This window comes from Monodelphis domestica, chromosome 6 (assembly GCF_027887165.1).
Source record: "Monodelphis domestica isolate mMonDom1 chromosome 6, mMonDom1.pri, whole genome shotgun sequence".
Taxonomy (NCBI): Eukaryota; Metazoa; Chordata; class Mammalia; order Didelphimorphia; family Didelphidae; genus Monodelphis; species Monodelphis domestica.
The window spans coordinates 255,088,383-255,114,117 of record NC_077232.1 but is presented as its reverse complement, the minus strand read 5'-3'; the positions used below and the strand labels follow the sequence as shown (position 1 = coordinate 255,114,117).

The window sequence follows — 25,735 nt, the reverse complement described above, 5'->3', positions numbered from 1 at the left end:
GCTGAGAAAACTGACACTACCAATGCAGAGTAGAGTCTTCTCTACAGCTAATAGCCTTACAGAGCCCTGGGGCCACTGAAAGGCTGAATGCAGCTAGCATGTTTCAAAAGCAGAAGTTGAAACTAGATAATCCTGCCATAATCAAAATTAAATCCTTGGAGGTGGCCAGCCTAGGTGGCTCAGTGGATGGAGAGCCATCCCTAGAGATGGGAGGTCCTGAGTTCACATCTGACTTCAGACTCTTCCTAGCTGTGTGACCCTGGCAAGTCACAACCCCTATTGCCTAGCCCTTACCACTCTTCTGCCTTGGAACCAATGTGCAATATTGCTTCTAAGATGGAAGGTAAGGGTTTTTTTTTTAAGTTGCATCCTTTGAAATTCATTTCCTTCCTATCAGCAAAATTGGGAGAACCTGGGTCACAAATTTTGCATCTGTTCAGATAAAATCACTCCCTGGTTTAATTTTAATTTTAATATTTTTTCTTTATTATTTTGGAGGTTTCTACTGGAAGAATATGATCTGTCAGGAAATAACAATAAACAAAGGACATCCATATTAAAAATGAAAGAAAAGGAAAACCTCAGGATATGGAATTGTATTTAACATCCAGTTTCTTTAAAGCAGATAACGTGCTATAGGGCTCTCCTCCAACAGAAGGGCTCAGGTTTAAATGCTATATCTATAGTACTAAATATATAGTAATCTATTTTAACTAGTTCTGAATTTAAAGGATTTATCAGTCATAACGTGTTCTGCTGCTTTAAAAAATCATAAAAAGTGGTTCCTTGAATCTCATTTATAAAATAAAAGATTAAAATGCAATTTGGGAGTGAATAGAAGAAGAGAAGCCTCTTCTCACTCTTCATTTATTTTAATTGAGATTTTTCAATCCAGAGAGAGGGAAAGAGAGATTCTGGTAAATGATGGATTATGTAGCAGGTCCCTTCTACCATGATCATTTCCTTCTGAAATCTTTTGCAATATGATTTTATTCTGAGGTTCCTTGAGTTTATCCAAGGGATAATAGGTAGGGTTGGGAATGCAAACTAGTGGTATGGAAGCTAATCTCATTATTGAGATTTCTTTTTCCATTTAACCTTTACATTTTCACCTAGCTTCACCGAGAAAAAATTAAAGATGTGGGGTTCAAATTCTCATCCTTTACCATTATGGTGAGATAGGGTAAAAGAAAGTCAGTCCTTGAATGTAGATGGAATGTGAGGATTTGTGAGAAGCAATCACAATTTAGTCATTTTCAAACATACTATAACTTAATCACTTTGTCAAATGAACTGTAGAGACCCGGAATATGCCATAAGCTCAAATATTAGCTGAACTAATTTTTTTTAAGATTCACCAGTTATATATTGATAACCTATATTCTTGATTTCCTAATAGTAGTCCATAAACAATAGAAGTTATGTTAATTTAGTTCTTAACGCTGGTGATTCCAGAGAAAATAAACAGTTGGTCACATTTCCTTTTAATGAAGTCTATAATCCTGACATTAGTATTTCACAATGTTTATTTCCCATTAGGAGCTTTATGTTCACTTGAGGCAAGATTTGAAGGTGGAAATTTTCATAATGTGCAGTTCATTAATTCATTGCATGTTCATAGTTAAACCAATAAACCTGAAATCAATAATGCTCAGTTCTTAATATCTAAATTAGTATTTGCTCATATCCCTTTAATGTTCTAGATTAAATCTACTGAGGATTTTGTGTTTTTTTTAGTTACTGCTTTTTTAAAATGTGCTACAAAGCTGAGAAACCCAGATCCTATCTTTCAGCCTAGATCAGTACAGTATAGATAAATAAAACAATAAGAATAACAATGCTACCTTTAATAACAAGAGGCAGCTTATCATAGTGGGTAGAGAACATGTATTGGAGTCTAGATGACTTAGGTTCTAGTCCCACCTTGAAAATATACCTGCTGTGAGACACTGAGAAATTCACCTAATCTCAGAGTCCCAGGAAACTCTTTAAGACATTTATTGCAAAGAAGGTGCTGGCCTGTGTTGAAAGGAAGACCCCACTTCCTACACAGGTGAAATCACAGGACTGGTAAACAAAGAAAAGCCCAGAAATAACATGTCTGGACTAGATTAGTACTTTGCTCTGGAAAAGCAACTCTCCTCTGAAAAGCTCAAGACATTTAGACATTAACAAATTGTACTCATCTGACAATATAAGTGGGTAAGTGGGGTTGTTGTCTTTTAAAGAGAGAGAGAGAAAACAAGACTTGGAAAGATGTAGATCTCATAGTCAAGTCAACATCAGGTGAAAATGTAGGTCTGCCTTATTCTGAATCCATAAATTGGAAGAGTAGATGAATAAAAATAACAGATTTGTTCTTCCCAGTCCTCCCTCCCTCCCTCTCTCTCTCTCTCTCCCTCTCTCTCTCTCTCTCTCTCTCTCTCTCTCTCTCTCTCTCTCTCTCTCTCTCTCTCTCTCTCTCTCTCTCTCTCTCTCTCTCTCTCTCTCTCTCTCTCTCTCTCTCTCTCTCCCTCTCTCCCTCTCTCCCTCTTCCTTTCCCCCTCCCTCTCCCTCTCCCTCTCTCTCCCTCCAAGAGCTAGACTTCTGCTTATCATAAGGTAAATATTTCTCCCTTGGTTCTCTTTGAATGCCAGGTCAGATGAATTTTTATAGGGAGAAGTTCTTGGGTCTTTTGGGGTGAACTACATGGGAAGTCCATCTAGCCCTGGAAGGTCAGTTGTCCTTCCCTTTGACACAAAGATCTATGCCACAGATAAAAATTGCCTGTGTTCACTGTCCATCCAACTGCTATTCAGACTCTGCCAAGGTTGAAAAAGTGAGAAAGGGACAGCTTTCTTTATTCAATCCTCAATGATCAGTTCTCAGACTCTCTCTCTCCTTTTCTGTGCTTCCCCAAACACACACACACACACACACACACACACACACACACACACACACACCATGTACTTTTAATATTTCATGTTTGATGTTGGTTGCCATTTGTTTTTGCTCCCACCCATTCTTTTTAGATTTAAATGAATGCGGTCTCAAGCCTCGGCCCTGCAAGCATCGTTGCATGAATACTTATGGCAGCTACAAATGCTACTGTCTAAATGGGTACATGCTCATGCCGGATGGATCTTGTTCAAGTATGTCAACATCCTTTCCTTTTTTCTTTCTGGAATGTTCTTGGGTTGATTTTTCATGGTATTTTAGATGCATCATAAGTCTCCTCCTTCTGTCTCAAAAGAGACTTGCCTATTTCAATATGCATGTTGTTTCCATGTGCACATTGGCTTAAAATTCAAGTTTGTGGCACTCAAAATAAATGTGTAGCATTCTATTACTGCACATGCCCATTTAAAGTTGATGAGGTAGACCTCGAGGTGCTTAGAGCAAGGCACACTAGAGTGGAATTAAGTTGGGTTATGACCTTTCCCAAGTAGATATCTATATTTCTCTATCCCTCTTAGTCTTCCTTTAGATATTCTTTAGAAATCTAGTCACCAACTTCTTGCTGTATATCAGACAGCCTGAATGCTTGCAAATCATTAAATCAATGTTTCCACCTCCACACTTTTAACTTTTCCTTTATCCTGTCAAGAGGCAGCTTGGTGTAGAAGATGGAAGGCTGACGTCAAAGTCTGAACAATCTGAGTTTGAATCCTGCTTCCAATGCATGTTGGTGGTGTCACTCTAGACAAGTGACAAATTCTCATTGCCCCAGGCAAGAAGTTACTAGAAGTTACAGGGCATTTGCTGGTCCTCTTTGATGAAAGGAGCTCCCTGGATTGAAAAAATCATAGGTCTAGCCAAAAAAAAAAAGAAAAAAAGAAATCATCTTCTTACAGATAGTTACTTTGTGTGGAAATAAGATTTATTTCCTCTAGCATTTGGCTTTGTTTCTAAGCTCTAAATGCAGCCCTGTAAACTGTATTGAGTCTGGGTCTATATCATGCCAAACAATTGAAGTGACTGCTTCTTTTCACTGAATTAACTGTGTAGATTTAACACAAAGCAAAGCAAAACAAAATAACAACCACCACTAAATAAATGTAGCGTATATTAAAACTGGAGTTCTTATCCCAATTCCCAGCTGCTTCCATGAGTCAGATCCTCAGAGTCTGGTTACTGTACTCCTTCAGGGCTCTTGGGGTACCATTCTGGTGTTTTCTCCCCAAAGTTTATCTCTAATTACAGTAACTACCTCCCTCATATCAGTGGTATATTCTAGTGATTATTATTGCAGTATCTTCTAGCCAGTTAGCATCAATTAACCTTAACAAAAGGATATTTATTGAGAAGATGGTACAAGAGCAGAAATTACAAACTATTTCCTCTCCGTGCCAGGAAGGCACACTCTGTTTCTGGTTCTGGAGAGCGTAAGCTCAACCTTAAAGCAGTTGCTACAAGGCATTCAGCCCACACCAAATTCTCTTCTGAATGAGTCCTAGAGGAAGGAAGAATCACTGCTGCTCCTTCTAGGTTGCCTTCAATCTATATGTGGACTGGGTAAAATAGGTTACTGTCCCATTTTACAGATGAGGAAGTGAGGCAAATAGGGATTAAGTGATTTGCCTTGGGTCACACAACTAGTAAGTATCTGAGGCTAGATTTAAAATTAGATCTTCTTGGCTCCAGGCCACTGCACCATCTAGCAACCCCCCAAAAAAATTTTTCATAGAGGCAAAGGACAAACATCCACATCCTCAGGTTACATGTTGGCCCATTCAAAGATGTTCCAACACCTTTCTCCACCTATAAATTATATATCTTTCTCACTTAAACCAGGGAGGCAGGAAAGAATAGAAGAGAGCTCATTTTGTCTCATTGGTACCTTTTAAATGTACTCCCAGTCTGGAGTCAGGAGGACAAGAATGTTATAGAAGACTCTGAAGTTCATGTGAGGAATCCATCAGCCAAGTGAGCAACACATGCTTGCTGGCTTTCGCTGTAGTTACCCAGAATGGGTCAGTGGCTTTGGTATGGTAACATGAGCATTTCTTGGAATGAATGATTATGTGAGAGAAATTGACCTTAGAACAAGACTGGGCAGATCATTGGGGGAAACCCTCTTAGGAGCGTTTGCTTCTCTGCCTTGCTAGAAAAGTGAATGAAGCAGTAAGTCTGAGAGAAGGCAGAAAAATAAGCCTCCATTATCCAAATGACTGGTTCCATCCATTCTCCTGTTTGCATGACTGGTGGAGATCTGATCTGCAAGCCCTTTAAACCTTTGTCTTTCATTTCTCCAGAGTCCCAGGGAGCCACCTCCGTTGGAGTGGGGTCCATTTTCTGCTTCCACCTTCTGTGAACAACTCTCTGTTTCCTTCCAGGTGCCCTGTCATGCTCTATGGCAAACTGTCAGTATGGCTGTGATGTTATGAAAGGTGATGTACGCTGCCGTTGTCCTTCACCAGGGTTACAGCTGGGGCCAGACGGGAGGACCTGTGTGGGTGAGTGCAGAAATGGAACTGGGTCAACAGCTGTTCTCCATGGTAAAGGATGATGGAATGGGGAGTAGAGGGCTTTTACCTATACATGTATGAATGAATTAAACATAGTTAGAGATAAGTTACAGAGAAAAAAGAGGAAATCAAGGCTTAAATCTAAAGCAACCTGTATGCATGCACACACACACACACACACACACACACACACACACACACATACACTACAGAACTCAACAAGTTTACTGTGTGTGCCCATGAACAGAGCACTCTATTTTGGATAACTGCAAATACTTATGGAGTTCATCATTTTAATATGGGAGTCCTCAGCCTAAAGGAAGGGGATTCCTGTCACTGGTTCAGTGGAGAAGATCAAATGAGATAACATTTCTAAATTGCTTTTCCTATAGCCTGGTACATAATAGGTATTTAATAAATTATTCTTCCCTAGACAAGTACAACAGGATAACCAACTTGCTCAGGGTGGTCAGTTCATCTATAAGTATTTATTAAGTCCCTCCTATGTTCTAGATACTCTACAAGTCACTCAGAGTGCAAAGACAAGATAGTTCCCAACCTCTAGAAACTCCCATGGTCTCCAGACTCACCTAGTATGAGAGGAAATTTGAATCCTGGTCTTCTTGAAGTTCAATGTTCTTTCTACTACTCTGAACTTCTATATACTCTTTTTTTTTTAACCTTTTCCTTCTGTCTTGGAGTCAATACTGTATATTGTTTCCAAGGCATAAGAATGGCAAGGGCAAGGCAATAGGGGCTAAGTGATTTGCCCAGAGTCACACAAATAAAAAAGTGCCTGAGTCCAGATTTGAACCCAGGACCTCCCATCTCTAGTCCTGGCTCTAAATCCACTGGGCCACCGAGCTCCCCCTGTTATTACATTCTTAATATACTTAATAAATGAGTAAATAAATGGCCATGAACAAAACCTTGCCATTACCCTCATAAAAAAGATTTTTTCATGAGACTTAATATCTCTTTTTGAGTATTAATACTTTTTCTAATTACATATAAAAACAAGCTTTAATATTTGTTTTTTAGGGACAGCAAGGTGGCTGGTCAGGCATGGAGACAGAGGTCCTAAGTTCAAATCTGACCTCACATACTTTTTGTGTGACCCTGGGCAAGTCACTCAACCCCAATAATTTAGCCCTTACTGCTCTTTTGCCTTGGAACTAAAACTTAGTATTTATTCCAAGATAGAAGGTAAAGGTTGAAAATTTTTTGTTTTTTAAAAATTTTAGCTCTAAATTCTCTCCCTCATTCCCTCTTCTCCCCCCTCATTGAGATGGCAAGCAAGTTAATATAATATATAGTCATGTAAAACTTATTTCCACATTGATCATGATGTGAAAGAAAATAAACACAGGGAAAAAAAAGAAAGTAAAAAGGAGTATCCTTCAGTCTGCATTGAGACTCCGTCAGTCCCTTCTCTGGAGGTAGATAGCATTTTCCATCCTAAGTCCTGTAGGATTATTTTGGACTTTTGTATTGCTGAGAAGAACTGAAACTTACTCTTTCAACCCTGGACAGTTCAGATCTCTTAAAAAATTATTCTGGGCAGAATTAATATTGACAGAAGGCAAGAGTTTTTCTAAAAAATTCTTCATCTTAGAAAGATCTTGGATCTCATCACTGTGGACAGTCCCTCTACCAATACACATTACAACTCCTTTATGCCTTCCTGTAAACAGTTTCATGAATAGCTTGTGGCCAAAATAAGTTATCATCTCATGGTCAGTCTTCAAGTGATGGACCTGCTTGAACTCATCTATGAATCTCAGCCTCTCTATGCAATTTTTCTCATCTCAGTAGGCTTTGTTGGCAAAGCCTTCCAGAATGCCCAAGGTCGTTTTCCATGCTGTGCTGAGGCATCAGAAATTCTTTGTTCAATCATTTTTCAGTTATCTCTGACTCTTCCTGACCCCATTTGGGGTTTTCTTGGCAAAGATGCTGGAGTGGTTTGCCATTTCCTTCTTCAATTTATTTTACAGATAAAGAAACTGAAGCAAACAGGGTGAAATGACCAGCCTATATAACTACTAAGTGTCTGAGGCTAGACTCAAACTCATGAAGATGAGTCTTCCTGACTCCAAGTCTAGAACTCATATCCATTGCACCACTTAGTCTCCCTAAGGGCATTAATGGAGTAGGTATATCTGAATTAATCTCAGTCCTTGCTATTTATAAAGTCCTATTGCCTTGTATTTCTAGATGTGGATGAATGTGCAACTGGGAGAGCCTTATGTCCCAGGTTTCGGCAATGTGTGAACACCTTTGGAAGCTACATCTGCAAGTGCCAAAAAGGCTTTGACCTCATGTATATTGGAGGCAAATACCAGTGTCACGGTAATGAAATGCAACCCTTGTATTATTTGTCCAAGATTTTTATCCCTTGTATATCAACATAATTTGATTTTGTTCATATTTGGGGTCATTTTTTACTATGTAAAATTGAAAGGCTCCAAAGATAATCTTTTAGTTCTTTTGTCATTTGTCTCTTTACTGAATGGATTTATCGCCTTTTTCTATTGCAGATATAGATGAGTGCTCTCTTGGGCAGTACCAGTGCAGCAGCTTTGCCCGATGTTACAACGTCCATGGGTCATACAAATGTAAATGCAGGGATGGATACCGGGGAGATGGAATGAACTGCATATGTAAGTCACACTTATTTTTCATCTCAAGTTCCAACAGCAAATACAATGATCTGGAGAAATCTATTCAGAATGACAAGAACTAGGTTATTTATCCAAGTCCCTAAATTTTAGCTCTACACAAAGCTAACAATATAATACCGTTTCATAAGAACTAAAGTCAACCAATATTTTTTTATAAATAATAAAAGATGAAATATTGCCTCCAAGACTAAAATGCATCTCAGCTTACTGGACTACATTATTTCAGACAGATCCTTAGCTAGTGAGAAAGGAAAGAGATTTCCCTGACAAGTGAAAATTGCAAATTGCCTTGACCATTTAATTTCAGCAATGAACTGTGTCACTGGCATTAAGAGTGCTGAAACTGGACCTGGATGTGAGGCACAGTGGGACTAATCTTTCTTATTTGCGTAGCATCCCTTTAATCATAATTTTCTTTGCCTTTTTGAGCTGTGAAATCCCAAACCTATTTTATAAGCAAATCAAAGATGAAGACTGAGAAAGACTTAGAGCTGTTGTATTCAGTCAATGACTGTCTTAATAGATGTACTCCCTTGATTTTGTTATTTCTTTTATGTGACTTCCTCTTCCAATGATGCAGCTCTAATCCCAGCCAAACCTCCCCATCCTTAGCTACATCCTCCCATTAGTACATCATAGAGGGTCTACTCAATGGGCCAGGACTTTCTTTTCTTTCTGTTGATGTCTCAAGACTACCTATTAGTAAAACATCAGGTCAGGCCAACTATCATTTCTGGTCTTTGAAAAAATTGTTTTAAAAAATATTTATAACTTTTTGTTTCCCAACATATCCCAGTTTCCCCTTCTGTTCTTAAAGAACAAAAAGAGAAAGAGAGAGAGAAGTGGTTCAGCAAAACCAATATGAATACCAAACCAAGTTCAACCTTGTCTCTAGTGTTCCACACTCATCGTCTCCCATCTCCACCAAGAGAGAGAAGTACATTTCTAGATCCTTTCTTTGGGGCCAAATATGATTTTCATAACTTATTGTTCTTTCATTATCACTGTCCTTTGACTGTCTCTGTCTATTTCTGTCTTTTTCATGTTAGGCAGCACATGCCTACATAAATAAAACTCAGGTTCAAATGTCTGATAAGATGTTTGAACATAAAGTTGAAGTTTGTCTACTTGCCATATTTTCTTTTAAATGGTTGAAATATAATATGGAATATTCAAATGTGGACTACAAACCAACTTTAGTTTTTAATGAGTTTTTGTAATTATTTATTTTATGTTCAAAAAGAACAAGTATAAAAATAATTAACATTTTTCAGTAAGCACAATAGATTAATGTCTTGTATTGTTTTTCCTCCTGGAGAGGTAAATGGCTGCATGTTAATCTGATTTATTTTTGCTCTTTCAGATATTCCAAAGGTTATGATTGAACCTTCGGGACCAATTCATATATCAAAAGGAAATGGTACTTTCCCAAAGGGTAATGGAGGACATATTAATAGAATTCCTGATGTTGCAAGTACAAGATGGCCTCCAAGGACCCCACACATTCCCATTATTCATACGGAAAGACCCACTCCTAAGCCACCAAGACCTACACCAAAGCCAACAACACGACCTCCACCAACCACAACTGAATTTATTACTGTCCGGATGACACCACCACCACCACCACCAACAGCAGTGGCAACACAAAGACCAACCCCAAAGCCATCAACAATGGCACCTTCATTTTCCACCAAAATACCAATTGAAAGTACATCTCCAAGAGGAATGACAGTTGACAACAGAATACCAATAGATCCTCAGAAACCCAGAGGAGATGTGTTCAGTAAGTAACATTAACATTGCTCTATTTCTTAGCTTCTTTGAACATCAACAGGTTTAAGAAGTCTTATATAAAAACTGAATTCTTAAAGAGAATTAATTATGCAGCATAGTCAATCACAGTGGCTAATAATTAAATGTTTTCAGAGTTTTACAAATAGCAGTTCATCAACTTTTCTTTTTGTTCATAAATAGAAGAAAATGCTTTGGGCCTTAGAGGTTGCCCACCAATCACCAAGAATCCCTTCTACTGTGTTGCTGACATATGGTCATTAAGCATCAGTTCAAATGCTTCCAGTGACCAGAAGCTCCTTATAAAGAAGCCCATTTGATTTTAATCATTCTAAATGTTAGAAAAATTTTAATTTTAAATTGAATAAGCTTTTTCATAAATTTAAGTCCATTTTTTTCAATTTATTGCTCCATTGGAGAAAATGGAGTGTCGTTTAAAGTGTTTGAAAGTCAACAATATTTTTATTACCATTCCAGTATTCTTTAATAAACAAAGCATATCTGAAGCTATCTGAAGTCAATCCAAGCTATCTGAAATAATTACTTGATGATGTCTTACTGAATATTACCCAAGCAAATTTGTGTATTTTTGAAATTCTACTTATATATTTTTAACACTTTACACTACATTGTTTCTCATCCTTCCAGAGAGCTACCCCTTGAAATAAAGGATAAAAAGTAGAGGGGGTGAGGAATAAGTTATTCAGAAATAGTACTGGATATATGAAAAATTAGCATTAAATACAGTGTTTCTCAATCTATAATTCTCAATCTATATGGGAGGGGGCCATCTTTTCATATAATTTTTTGGAACCACGGTTGGGGATTAAAATTTCATAGCCATTAAGTTCTGAATGCTTTCTTGTTTTTGTTTTTGTTTTTGTTTCCTTTCCATCATGCATGTTGTTTTACTAGTTTTGCTTATTTCACTTTGCCTTAGTCCATATGTCTTCCCTTGATTTTTTGGCTTCATCATAATCACCATTTCTTACATCACTACCCTCGTATACTATGTTTTATTTAGCTTTTATTCATTGGTGGCATTCACTTTAATATTCTTTGCTAAAAAAAAGAATCATTTTATCTGTCTTATCTTCCTTCTCCCCATCCTACTCCTCTCTCTCTCTCTCTCTCTCTCTCTCTCTCTCTCTCTCTCTCTCTCTCTCTCTCTCTCTCTCTCTCTCTCTCTCTCTCTCTCCACTCTCTCTCCACTTTCTCTTTTCCCCTCTCCCCTCTTCCCATCTTGGTATAATTTTTTTATTAACTTCCTTGAGGTGCCTAGCAGTGGAACATCTAAGTCCAAGAAGATTGATATTTTAGGCACTGCTTTCACATGATTCCTAATGTCTTGCCCAAATGATTTGAACAATTCACATCTCTATCAACAATGAATGCATTACGGAACCCATCTTTTTACAACCCTTCCAACACTGACTTCTCACCTTTGGGATTTTTGTTCCTTGTGAGAGGAAACGTCAGAATTCTTTTGATTTGCATTTCTTTTATTAGTAGTAATTTGGGGCACTCTTTAGCTTATTAATAGTTTGCAGTTCTGAAAACTGAGCAAATATAATTTTTGATTTAATAGTCAAAAGGCAGCTCTGGTGAAAGACCAAATCCACACCTCTATTTTCACAATCTGAGCCTTCCGTGACTATGAATAATTTCTTTTCAATATAAATTCTATGAGGATATAAGGATGATAGTACAAAAATTATAAAACAAAGACTCATAGTCTTATTGGTAGAAGATGGTAGAATAATATTGCACGGTTTTATGGTGAAAGTGCTTTCATAGCTGAAGCCAGAGCATGGACCTGAATACTAGAGGCAATTTCTGGGCTAAAGAATCTCTACCTCAAATTACACAGTTAGAGATGTTAAAAAGGAAGTTAAGGGGAGGAAAACAGAGTTCAAATAAAAGTTAAATGTTATGATCATATTAAAGTATTTGCTTATTCGCCATGATTTAGAACATCCCAAGAGGAAATATGGTGGTCAACTAATGTAAATCAAACTGGGTACTCTCCTACCCATGGATTAGTTCTAGCTTATAGTTGAAGATATTGCTCTGCCTCCTGTCTAGATAACACTTTCTACCTACCACACTACTTCTGTGGTCATTCCATTCTCTCTGGACTTAAAGGATTTAAAGACTAGTTGTAGATCAATGCATAGTGGTGAATCAGATTTTTTTCCAAATGATTGATAACAGATGATAACTTATTCTGAAATCCATACCTTCATTGAGCATCAGTGATGATCATATTAACCTAAAAGGCTATGACTTCTCTTTTTCTCCATTTTCCCTCTCCCTATATGTTCTCTTGTGTCATTTCTTTTTTTTCTTTCATTTTCTCCACTCCCTCTTTCTTTTTTTGTAGTTAGCTGAAGATTCACTTTTTTCTTCATTCTTTTACCTTTTAAATGAGATTATGGAACCAAAGTATATTATTTTTTGCCTTTGTTGAATAAAATTTCATATCAAATATCCTTATTTTAAAAAGTACCTTAACCTTCTGTCTTGGAATTAATACTAAGTATCAGCTCCAAGACAGAAGAATGGTAAGGACTAGGAAATGGGGGTTAAGTGACTTGCCCAGGGTCACACAGCTAAAAAGTGTCTGAGGTCAGATTTGAACCCAGCCTCTCCCATTTGGAGGCCTGGTTCTCTATTCACTTAACCACCTACCTGCCCCCTGATTATCCTTAATTTTTAAAGCAGCAAGTTGAACACATTCTATTTCTCTTTTTTAAAAAGAAAAAAAATTTCTTTTACTTAATACATGATCCTCAAATTTTGTCTCTTAGTGTCCATCAACAGAAAAAAAGATAGCATTATGTATATTTTTATAATAGATATATCCTCAAAAATACTTAGATGAGGAGCCACCATATATAGTTTAAGATAATATAAGTAAAAGGCAACATTTCAGTTAAGTTCTTGATTGAGCTAATGGACAACAAATTATTTTCTTAGCTCTTTGGTGCTATTTTTTAATTCTCCAAGAACTATTTTAACCCAATAGCAATGTCTTCATGAACATAAGCCTTTCCATATCAATAGGTCTGTCACATTAGGGTGTTATGTAGCTTCCATTCTTCGTCATATTCTTACAAAATTAGATGTGTTCAAAACCTTGCAAAGATTTTGGAACTACACTGATACCAGATCTGAAAATCTCTGAGAAACTACCCTGGAATAATCATTTCCAGAAAACAAATTAGTTCCATGTCCTTGCTGTCTCCCACTGCAGCACCTCCTCCTCCCACACCTCTTCCAAGCCACTTGGAAAGATATTAAGTGACAATGAAGCTTAGTTGGAATTTTCCATGAAAAAAATGAGGTACATCAAATTTTGATGGATTTTAAGATGCACATCATTTAAAGAAAATCTAATTCAAAAGCATTGCCCTGCTTTGATCTCATTGGTCCTTGGCCAAATTTAAGGTACGCCATGTTATTACATGGCTTCTTCATGCCATTAGCTTCCTTGGCCAAGAAATAGTCTCCTCATTTCATCTTGAGTATCATAGATAGTTACATACATATCTGACTATGCATTTATACACATCAATTAATAAGTAGATAAATAATGCATATATGCAAGCATACATAGACAAATGTGTGGATAGATACATAAATGCATGAATTGATCAGTGGAAAGATACAAACATATACAAACATATGGATGGATAGGTAGACACATAAATGGATTGATAAACAAATAGAAACATAAATACAAGGATTTATGGGTAGATAGATACATGGATGGATGGATAGATGCATGCATACATAGATGGATCAATAGATATATAAATGGCCAGGCAGACAGATAAATTGATTGGTTGATAGAGTTAGCATTTATTCAGTGTTTGTTATGTGTTAGCCACCTTGCAAATACATCATGGCTGGTAGTTAGGTCAAATATATTAGACAATTGATCAATTCTCCTTATTTTCAAGATTTCTCAATATTGTAACAGATATTTGAAATAGAGGGATTATTTTATTTTTCCTTGAAGCTGGAGGGATAACTGCTATCTGTAAAACCACAGAATACTAAAAGGTCTTTCCTGGCAGTTATTTCTCCCCTAGGGGCCATAGAGATTGCCTGGTCCAACCCCAAAGTTTTACAGCCAGGAAAGGGAGGTGATGTGACTTGCCTCCAGTCACTCAGCTGGTAGCGGCAGGATCAGTCCTCCTGACTGTAGAAATGTTAAAGTAATGATGCTCATGGGCTTTTAGGTTTTCCTTAGACTCTTCCAGATGGCTCTGAATGTGACATTGCACTCCTCCAAGCCTCAGATTTTCTAAATAATTTGAGGATTTTGGAGATTGTAAAGATATCTGGAGATAAATTGAAAGGATAAAAAGATAATTACCGAACTAAATCAGCTCAAAAGCTGGAGAGGGAAGAGGGGGAATCCATTATCTAATCTAATTTTCTTCAAAAAGTGAGATTTAAAAATTTGTCTGAAAATGATTTAACCTTTAAGAAGTGTTCTCTCCTCATATTTTCCTGGGCCATGTTGTCTGGCTTTCTTCTTTGCCAGCATGTCTCCCTACCTTGTATTATACTTATAATAGAAGAACTAAATTAGCAAATGAGAAACATTTATCAAACATGTGCCAAGCCCTGGGCTAAGATCAGAAGATACAAATACAAAAGTGAGTGGGGAGGGAGGGGACTTACTTATATGGTATGAGACATAATTAGAAAAGCCCGGCCATAGAAGAACTGAAATTCCTCATTAATATGACAGACAAAAAAAAAGTGGCATTGAATAAAGAAGACTGTGGCTAAGCATACTTTATCCTTTAATGGCCAATTAATAAAATTCCATTTATTGCAATTGTCCCATTATTAATAACAATAATAATTAGCATTCCTATAATGCTTTAAGATTTTCAAAACACCTAACATCTATTATTTCATTAATCATTATAACCATTCTCTAAGGCAGATATTGTAAGCTGGCTTGGTGGATGAGCCTAAAGTCAGGAAGACTCATCTTTCTGGGTTCAAACCTGATCTCAGACACTTCCTAGCTGTGTGACTCTGTGCAAATCACTTAATTCCCATTGCCTAGCCTTTATCACTCTTCTGCCTTAAAACCAACACACAGTATTGACATGGAGAAAGCCAGGGAAAATACTCGGCCAAAGGATGGAGTGAGAAATAGCACAGAGGTCAGGGATATACTGAAAATAAGGGGGGCTGGAGTAATAAAGTATAAGAAGACCAGAAAGCTAGGAAGGGGGTGGCTCATGGAGGGTTTTCAAAGACAGAGGATTTTTCATTTTATCCTGGAGGTGATGGGGAGCATTGGAGTTGATTGAATGGGAAGGAGGATGATATGGTTAGACTTTTGCTTAAGGAAGATTAATTTTAAAAGATTAATAAAAATTCATTTTAAAAGATTAATAAAAATAAAATTAATGAATAGTCAAATTCAATGGAGGATGGACTTCAGTTACATGAGATACAAGGTGGAGAGACCAACCAGCAGTCTATGACAATAGTCTAGATAAAAAGTGATGAGGGTCTGTACCAGGGTTGGGGTAACATCAAAAGAGAGAAGGGACAACTGTCTATGACTTAACTATTATCAACAAGGCAAGGATCCAAGACAATTCCAAGAGATTCATGACAAAAAAAAAGGCTCTCCAATGTGCCAGAAGGAACAGAAGGAGTCAATGTAAATTGAAACATACCATTTTATGGTCTGTTTTATCCCCCATGAATTTTTGTCTAGTGAAAGTAATATGTGTCTTCTTTTATAAAATGATGAACATAGAAATATGTATTATATGGTAATATATCTATTATATCCTATATCATATTATATAAACCTATATCATATTATCTACCTTCTTGGGGAGGGAGATGGAGAGAAGAAGAGAAAGAACATAGATTGCAAAATGTCAGAAAATAAATATTGAAAAATCATATTGACATGTAATCTGGAAAAAATTTTAAATATTATTATGATAATTTTTAAGTTAGACTATAGATTCCTTGTGAGGGCAGGAAAAAAGAGAGAGAGAAGGGAACATGTGAGAGATGTTATGAAGGTAAAATTGGAAGGCCTTGGCAACTGATTGGATATGGGATTAAGAGAGAAAGGACAAGAGAAAGGACAAGAAAGGACTAAGTTGCAAAGTTGGTTGACTGGGAAGATGGTGGTACAATCAGTAGTGAGAAAAATATTAGAAAAGGGTAAGGGTTTGTGTGGGGAGGGAAGATAATTGATTCTGTTTTGGACATGTTGAATTTAAGATTTTTTTTTTGGTTCATCTATTCAATGTGTCTATCAGGCAGTTGGCGGTCAGAAAAGAAGTTAGGGCTGGACAGATAAATCTGAATATCATTAAAATAATCTTAAAATCATTAAGTGAAATGTCCTAGAGCAGTGGTTCTCAACCTCTCAATTTGTAGCAATGAGAATACATAATGCATATCAGGTATTTACATTCCGAATCATAACTGTAGCAAAATTACAGTTTTGAAGTAGCCACCAAAATATTTTTTTGGTTTGGGGTCACTGCAATATGAGGAACTGTATTGCGGGGTCACGGCATTAGAAAGGTTGAGAACCACTGTCCTAGAGGAATAAGAGAAGAGGGTCCAGCATTGAGCTTTGGGGAGTACCAAACGTTAGCAGGCATGACCCAGACAGAGATCTAGCAAAAGAAGCTAAGAAGGGGCATTTAGGAAGAGAACCAGGAGAGAACAGTATCACAGAAACCTAGCGAGAAGAGTATCAAGAGTGTCAATGGTGCCTGTGGCTTTAGAGAAGTCAAGGATGATAATTAAGAAAAGGTCACTAGATTTGGTAATTAAGAAATCAAGGGTAACTTTGGAGCAATCAATTTTAGCTGAATAATGAGATTGAAAGCCAGAGTGCAAAGGTTAAGAAGAAAGTGAAAGGAAAGGATGTAGGAATGTACTATTGAACACAGGACATAGAAATGCAATGGATATTTTAATATTTGGATTTTAGCATTCTGATTGTCAGGATCAGAACAACTCATCATTTGAAAAGATTGTTGCCCAAATTATCAAAGAGCATGAGAAAATAGAAAGATTAAGGTTGCCTGCAGAAAGGAGACTTATCTTTTATTAATATAGAGTGAAATATTCCGAAAGACACTGGACAAAGGTACTTTTCTGCTTATTTCCCCTTCTATAAATTGTACAGATAAGTATGTGACTAGAGTGGCAATGATGTACTTAGTCATGAAAATATTAAAGTCTATATTCTATATTGATGTGGTGATGAGTAAAAAGATTGTTTCTGCTGAAGGGTGAAAAGGTCCTCAAACTAGTTTTCTTGCTCGTAAACAGCAGAGCCTCGAGGAGCTCCAAGATGTGTCTGACATCTCCCTCAAGATTAAATGTCTTTCAGTATTTTGAAGGAGGGAGTTATCACTGTGTACAGGACAGGATCTGGTGGTGTGATTTCTGAAAATTTTCAAGGTTTCTGATTTATTTTTTAATTGAATCCTGTAGTATTGAACAAAGAGAAAAAGGCTTATCATAAAAGAGAACAAATTGAATTGTGCGTAAACTCAAAAAAGCAAGAAATTTTGTGTCTTCTAAAATTTTTATTTGTGTATATTATAGAATTTCCTATAGCTGTTTAAGAAATCTATACAGGACTATGAATCCTTTTCATATTATGAAATGAATAACATCACATTTCACCCTTCCATTCGGTTGTATTTATTTGAGACACATAAATATGAAAGCCCTGGTTTTGATATCTCCCTATATAAGGGTGTGATTTTATCTGCTCTCGTGTTATTTTCTTTGGTTGTGTTCAAGAAATTATAGAAATTGAAATTATTATTATACAAATTCATATAAGTTCATTGAAATTATACAAATCAAGGTTTTTAATTTTGCAAGTTTTATATAAGCAGGGAGAGTGATTAGAAGAATAGTAAGTGGTTTCATTTTACTCATTACTAAAATTTCTTCTCGTATATTCAGAGACACTGGGGAAATGTGAGTGTGTAATATTATATTCCTAAAATACTTTTAGAGATGAACATACCAAATTCCTAAATTCTGGTCTGCTTTTGATTAATTATCATATAAATTCCTTTTTCTCTCAATCAAAATTACCCCAAGAAAATTACTTAAGATTCAGAATCTCTCTTATTAATGATCAATTAATTAATTAGCTTCAGGCCTCCACCCTAGCAAAACTGGGGAAACTTCTTTTTGATCTCAAACTCTTAAGTTACTAATCTTAGACAAGTGTCAGTGTTCCTAACCATAGAATTTATTAGCAGTAACAGATAACCCATTATCTTCCATCTTAGAATCAATACTATGTAATGGTTCTACAGCAGAAGAGCAGTAAGGGCTAGGCAATGGGGTTTAAGTAACTTGCCCAGGGTCATACATCTAGGAAGGGTCTGAAGTCAGATTTAAACTCAAGACCTCTTTTCTCCAGGCTTGGTTATCTATCCCCTGAGCCACCTAACTGCCTCTGACATGGATAAACTTTTAAACAATGAATAATATCTGAGAAAAATCACAGCCAAAGTCATATCTATGCACTGGGAAAGGATGACAACCCTGGAACCATCCTTCATCTTTGTTCTATGGTCTTCATCACTTTGTTCCTCTCAAAATGACATTTTACTTAGTTCTATTCAGAAACATCAGTTAACTTCCTTTCTCCTCAGATTTAAGTTAGTTGAGTTCATTTCATGATGGTTGATAAAATATTCCCCATTCCCTTTAGGCATTTTCCTTGGTATATCTTCTCCAGAGTATAAGAGAATAACTCAGTTTAGTTCTTATCAAGAATGAAAGACAAATCCATTCAATTCTGCTGTGGAATGTGGCAATTAAATTCAGTTCTCTCAAAGCATCTCTTCACACTTTCTCTCAAAGATGAACTCTTCAAAGTCCATCCCAGACTTGGTCTCAGAGGCAGTTAACTGTCCCAGTCTCTTAAGAAATGAAGTTTGGTTAAGCCTTTTTCAATGCTTCATCCTGACCCAGTTTACTGTCAGTATTCAAGATCATCTTCTTAAGGTTATAACAGTATGTAAAATCTCTATAAGAGGAGCTATTTAAGCTAGAGTTACATTATTGAAAACATGAAAGATCAAATATAGAAAATATATAATTGTAGCATATCAGGAAGAGGTAAGCTAATCCAACCACCAGCCTGAGCAAAATTTTTCCCTTTAATGTGTTCAACAACTAGTTATTCTGCCTAATGATTTCCTGTGATTGAGAACTCACTGCCTACCAAAACCCTATTGCACTTTTGGAATGCTCTAATTGTATGGCACTAAAATCTACCTTTTTCTAACTTCCCCCCTTTTTGGGTGCTACTTCTATCAAGCAAGAGAAATGCCTGGGATCTCTTACATGTAGTCACATTTCAAATATTTGAAGATGAGGAACATGCCTCCCATAAGTTTTCTCTTCTCCCAAATAAACATTTATATTTCTTTTTGTGGTTCTTACATCCTTGATTTGTAGCCCTCTCATTGTCTTGGTCTCCATTCTATTATCTCAAAAGAGATCATATTTATAATGACATGGCACTTAACATGGGGTCATACTAGGGCAGAAAACAATTTTATTATCTCTTTCTTTCTAGTGAAGATGGATAATTTCCTGAATAAAACAATGACACTAAGTTTCCTTACTGTGTAAACAACATCCAAGGTAATAACCACTTTCATTCATTCAACACTGCTAAGTACTAGCTGTGTGTGGAAAGCACTGTGGTAGATGGAGATAAAAAGTTTAGATAATCTATAGCGAGGAATGTATTGATAAATGTTGAACAACTGACTCTTGGATGTAGAGGTGAGAGGGGAAAGATGCACACACCTCACACTTAAAGTTTTAAATTTAATCTTCATTATTAACATTTCCCCCATCACTTCCTTAAGTCTAGATAATTGACAAAGCAATAAACCAAGCTGATTTGCAACCATTTCTGAGAAGCAAATGCTTATATTGAAAAATCTAACAACTTGGCTCAAGAAACTGCTTATCAGAGCAAGAAAGAACAGGCAGTAATAGGGACATCACTTCACCTTTTTCACATAAAGAGAGAAGTTGGCAGTTGATTCCATTTTCTTCTTTAAGGGCCTATTAATGAACCACAACCCAAAGGGAAGCCTAGCCAAGAAATAAAAGTTCTGTGGAAGTTGAGAATAACAGCTCTAAATGTTTTCTAGAAGGTCTATATGCCAACCAGTAGATCTGAACTTAATATAGTCCTGAGTCACTCATTCTGGAGTAGTGCCCAGGGTCAAGCTCAGGCACCCAGACTTAGAATGGAGTGTAAAAAGTCATGTCCAAACATTTTTCAGATGTCTAAAGAGGCTATAATGGCAGCATGCTATGGTGAACAGAAATGTGGGGTCACATTACTGCTCTGTATAGTGTTCTAGCAGAATTACGGTCAAGCTTACCTCTGTGGCTGCTTCTCCTGCTTCTTCCCTTCTATTAGACTTTCCTTTTGCAGATTCCCTCTAGCAGGTATCCTGAATTCACCAATATCTGGCTTTTCTAAGTCTTTAGGATTGTTCAAAATCTCTGTTTACAATTCAGCCTATACATCTCCTCCATGTCCTTTACCTACCAATCTTTTTTTTTTTAATTTAAAAGATTTTTTTTTAATCCTTACCTTCTGTCTTAGAATTAATAATAAATTTCCATTACAGTGCAGAAGAATGGTAAAACCTAGGCAGTTAGGATTAAGTGACTTGTTCAGGATTATAAAGCTCGAAAATGTCTGAGATAAAATTTGAACTCGGGACCTTTTGTCTCTAGACTTGGCTCTCTCTCCACCAAACAACCTATATCTCCCTTTCTACATTCCTCTAAATTAATTTCCATTTATTTATCCACACAGATGTTTCCCTTTCCTTCTAAAGATGGCCTCTTGTTCCAATAATCATCAGCAGATGTTGCCACTTTTTTGAAAAGTTGGATGGTATTGGGATTGTAGTATAACAGCCAACAAGGTTAGTGTTCAGTCAGATCAGAATGGCTCCTTTTCTTTAGAAGGAATCCCAAATCTCTAAACCAACATTTGCTTCAGGTTCAAGAAACTTAGCTTCCATTTCCCACTTCAAATCCCAGGTGTCCTCTCTCTCCCTGTGTCCCAGTGCCATTTACATGCTTCCCCTCATCCACTGAAACCTTGGGTCTAGGAGAGCTCTTGTGTTTCCTCATCCAATTTGTCTTCCTATGCCTTATCTTCCTTCAGAGAAGCTGGACTGATTCATGCAAATTAGCCTAGAGTCACTAGGAGAAAGTAATAGGAAGGGAGAAAGGGATGAATAACCACAAGCTCACAGTCCAGAAACCTTTGCCACTCAAACTGTGAAGAGCAAGTCCTCCTTACACAGTTAATCCAGATAATCTTCCCATTATCATCTGTTCTTTAGCAGCTTCTCTACCATTCTAGCATAGAATTTGTTTTGTACTATATGCATCAGGCTCTCTAAATTTCCTGTTGTTTCACTAATTCTCTAGCAACACAGTTAACTGGAGAGATGCCGATATGCAGGGTTTTTTTTTTTTTAAAGATGAAAGGTGCTTTAAAATTTCTATACTTGCTAGCATTTATTTTTTTAAACCCTTACCTTCTATCTTGGAATCAATGCTGTGTATTGGTTCTAAGGCAAAAGGGTGGTAAGAGCTAGACAATGGGGGTTAAGTGACTTGCCCAGGGTCAGACCTCTCCTCTCTAGGTTTGCTTCTCAATCTACCGAGCCACCCAGCTGCCCCCCTTGCTAGCATTTATTGAAATAATTTTAGGATAAACTCTGTTACTGCTGATTAAATCTCTCCTTATGATGCACAAACTTCTTGTCTTTAAACCACTCACTCTTAAGTAAGAGAAATGGAGCAATAAATCATTATTTACCTGATATTGATCAATATTCCCTTGAATATTGTAAATTATACACAATTTTACTTTGTTGAGTAGTGGTATATTTACAATCTATACCCAAACTACATATTTGCTCATGAATTTTTTTTTACCTTCCATATTCCACATTTAGAAGAAAAGCACCAATAGATATTTTATCCACATAAGTTTATGATTTGTCTATATTTTTTCTGCTTTGAAACTATTACTGCAGGTTACAGTTTTCAGCAGTAGAAAACACACTGAAGTCCTGGTTTCTAGGGATTTGCAGGAGTGGAAAATGCTAGACTTGAGCAATCATATTTTGAAATGAAAATCATCACACAGGAAAATATCTGGGACTATCTCCTGCCTTCAGGATGGTCTAATAAGATAGTATTTTATCCCCATTATATAAATGTAATCTTCCCCCTCAATTATGAGGCCACTGAACTTTGGTCAAAGTCACTTGGCTGTTAAATGGTAAACTACAGACCCGACCCCTCAAGCATGCATGCATGCTTCTCACAAATCTACCTTGGAATATAACCAGTACAGCTAAGCATGATTTTCCATCCTAAATGTCTTAAAGATTGCCAAAGGGCGTAGATTCTGGATTGTCCTTACAACAACTAACTAAAGTGCATAATTTTCCCCCACATTTATTTTCTTTAGAAGAAAAATATTATACAAAAAAATGGGAAGTGGATTATTTGGGGATCAAACTTCATTGACCATATGAAATAGAATCAACTATATCCTACAAATATATATAAAATAATTATACTCATACATAACTAGATTGTATACATGCTATCTTCATTCTGTATATTAACTGAAATGGCATGGTGCAATGGATAGAGTATTGGCTTCAAAACCAAGAGACTTGTGTCCAACTCCTTCCTTCTATGATCCGTCCTGAGCAAATCACCCCCCTCAGTGCCCTGGGCAATTCTTAAAGATTATAAATTGCAAAGAAAGTGCTAGATAATATTGGTAGAGGGAGTTATTCAAAAAAAGATTCCCACACTGATGAAATCAGAAGTCTATAGCATTTGTATATAATCTTTATATAAATATCTAGCCTATAATGGCAAACTGAATATTCAAACATTCTGCAGTTGTATAAATACTATAAATCCTTATTAATTCATATTGTCCTAATATGGAGTTTATGTTAATTCAGGAAGAAGCTTGCCTAAAGTTTAGCTTGTCAAAAGCAAATTAACAGTGTAAACAAGATGGTAGGGAATTGTTTAAACTACTTGAAGGTATTTTCCATATTTAGAATCCATTTGTATAGGGTGTCCTAGAAGTTTTAGGGCAGTTTTTAACTTTAATAGCTTCTCTAAGATTTCTGGGACACCCTATATGTAATTAGCATGCTAATTATAAATAATACAACCATAAGAACTTAGTATTTGGAAACTGGAAGAAATATTAGAGATCATCAAAATGGCAAGTATCAAAATTCCCCTAAGGAACTCCATTAAACTCAAATTTGAGTTATTGCTCATACCTAAAAATGATGGAGCCACATTTCCTTAATCCAAACATTTAACTAATTCAGATTATCTTTATAAACAACCCTTCATGAGAAAGGTGTGCCTATTTCAAGGGAGAAAAAAGATCTGTCTTAGATGTTAGAGAAAAGAGTTACATTTGACTTGTCTATGGAACTAGTCTACATTTCAATATGGATGTAAAGCCTTCCTTGCAGTATTCTTTTCATCCCATAATATGCTCATGTGTAATTCCTTCAAGCTGTTATGTTTCTCACTGTTAAATAATAAGCACCCTCTCATGATCCAGAGTTATTTTAATGTTAAAGAACTTACCACAGATTCATGAAACCCAATCTGTGGTGAGGGAAGAGGGATAAGGGACTACATCTAAATTTGGGTTTCTTATAGAAAACTGTTTATGGGTAGAAGTGATTTCTTTGGCTGCCCTTCATTTCATATGCATCATGAAAGAGGGCTGAGTACCTCTAACAATTGCTTCTGAACTTTTACTCCCTTTTATTTGGGGTTCATGCAGCTAGACAGCTGCCAGAAATAATAGAATCTTCTGCAATCATAACTGTAATAACTAACATTTATACAAAGTTTTAAGATCTGCAGTCTTCTGTACATATTATTTTATTTCATCCCTGCACTAACACTGTGGCAGATGCTTTTGTTGTCCCCATTTTACTAATAAGTCACACAACCAGGAAATGACAGACGTAGGATTTGAACCCAGAGCTTCCTAATGCAAAGTCCAGTATTCTTTCCATTATTACACTTTACTTACAAAAACAAAATACCTTCCTTTTGAACTGTTATAATGCTGAATTGAAAAAGAAAGATATTTTAGTGGATGTGTATGTAAAACCACTCTCTTGCCCACAGCTCTTCTGCACTCTAGGGGGTCCATCTCTGCCCATTTATGCAGACCAGATTCAGTTTTTCTCTTTTTATACCTGAGGGAAAATTACTCAAAGCTTAGTCTATCTTATATGTCTCATATATATATATATATATATATATATGGAGATTTTAGGGAAAGGGAAGATTTTTAAGGAAGGGATCATACAATTGTATAAAATAGTTATATTAACTAAAAGGGTAAGAAAACGACAGGGGTTGAGGGCCCAACTTACTATTACCCACCCTGATATTTAACTTACTAAGGTTTCTAATCTAACCTTAACCTAACCAACTAAAGGGTAAATAAAGGAAAAAATCCAAAAGGGGCCCAGATTCTCACAAACTACAGAGTCCTTGGTAGGGTCAGACTAAAGAATCCAGATGCAGGATCCTTACAAGATCCAGGATGGGAGGAAGTTCACACCCAAATCACTTCTGTATACCAGAGTGAATGGCGAACTCACACTCAACTAATCCAAGTCAGGCAGCTTCAAAGATGATTTCTTCAGGGAGACTCTCAGATACCCAGCCTCCGTGTCTGAATTCCAGCTTCAGAAAGACAGTTGTTAGCTGCCCAACCAACTTAGAATCCTGACCCAGCCAGCTCTGCAGAATCTTGGCTTGCGAGCTGTCAATCAACTTTGCAAATTGCATGAAGCCAAAATTGTGTTAAAACTCAATAAAACACAAAACACATAAAAAATTTTGGCATTTGTGCACTAACATACTTACATATTACTTAAACTAAAATACCTACCCAAAATAACAATCTACACTCAACTATCTTATCCTATCTAATACTATCCTATTCTAGGGATTTAAACAAGGAAAGGAAAAAAGGGGAATTAAATAATGAAAAATTACAGATTTCAACACAGATCAACATATGCAACAATATGCAACAACAAGCAAATAACATCAAAAGCAAAAGATGAATACAACTTTCATGCAAAACATTAAAATCATAAAATACTACTCTTATCAACTAATACAAAAACTTCTACTACTATTGCAATTCATAAACATCAAACTTAGAGAAAAATTTTGAAAAATACAATAAACATAACATTGCATGTTTTACAAAAAATTAAACCAAACCATCAAATTCACTTATGCAAAATACATGTAACAATAGATGAAATTAAACATAAGTGATCTATTTACATAAATGTGCATATACACATATACATACAATATACACATACATGCTATATATACACACATATACACTTCTATTTACACAAATGTTACATATATACATATACATACACTATAATATTATTTATTATATACACTGTTTACATATGTAATTACAAATTTTGTGATATGTGATGTTATATGTCATTTGAGCTATATATGTTGTTATGTATGTTGCAATGTATTTTGTAGTATAGTTCAATATCTTACCTTATATCATCTATCTTAAATTCTAATCTTATCTAACTAAAGCCCTATCTCCTAAATTCTCCTAAAACTAATCTCACCTACCTA

At 36.2% G+C, this 25,735-nt stretch overlaps 1 protein-coding gene and 1 long non-coding RNA gene across 5 annotated transcripts in view; one reads left to right on the top strand and one right to left on the bottom strand.

The window, feature by feature from the left end:
* The window catches only part of NPNT (nephronectin), a 123,192-nt gene that overhangs the window by 69,892 nt on the left and 27,565 nt on the right, over positions 1–25,735 (top strand). For all 4 annotated transcript variants that reach the window (XM_007495835.3, XM_007495837.3, XM_001367090.5 and 1 more), the window contains 5 exons: positions 3,015–3,134; positions 5,319–5,438; positions 7,665–7,799; positions 7,988–8,110; positions 9,495–9,917. In XM_007495835.3, coding sequence (XP_007495897.1) covers positions 3,015–3,134; positions 5,319–5,438; positions 7,665–7,799; positions 7,988–8,110; positions 9,495–9,917 — 921 coding nt within the window. The remainder of the gene's footprint in view (positions 1–3,014; positions 3,135–5,318; positions 5,439–7,664; positions 7,800–7,987; positions 8,111–9,494; positions 9,918–25,735) is intronic.
* On the bottom strand, positions 4,259–24,832 carry LOC130455184 (uncharacterized). Its single transcript, XR_008913125.1, has 2 exons — positions 24,709–24,832; positions 4,259–5,430 (listed from the first exon to the last, which is right to left on the bottom strand). It is a non-coding gene; the product is annotated as an uncharacterized LOC130455184 (long non-coding RNA).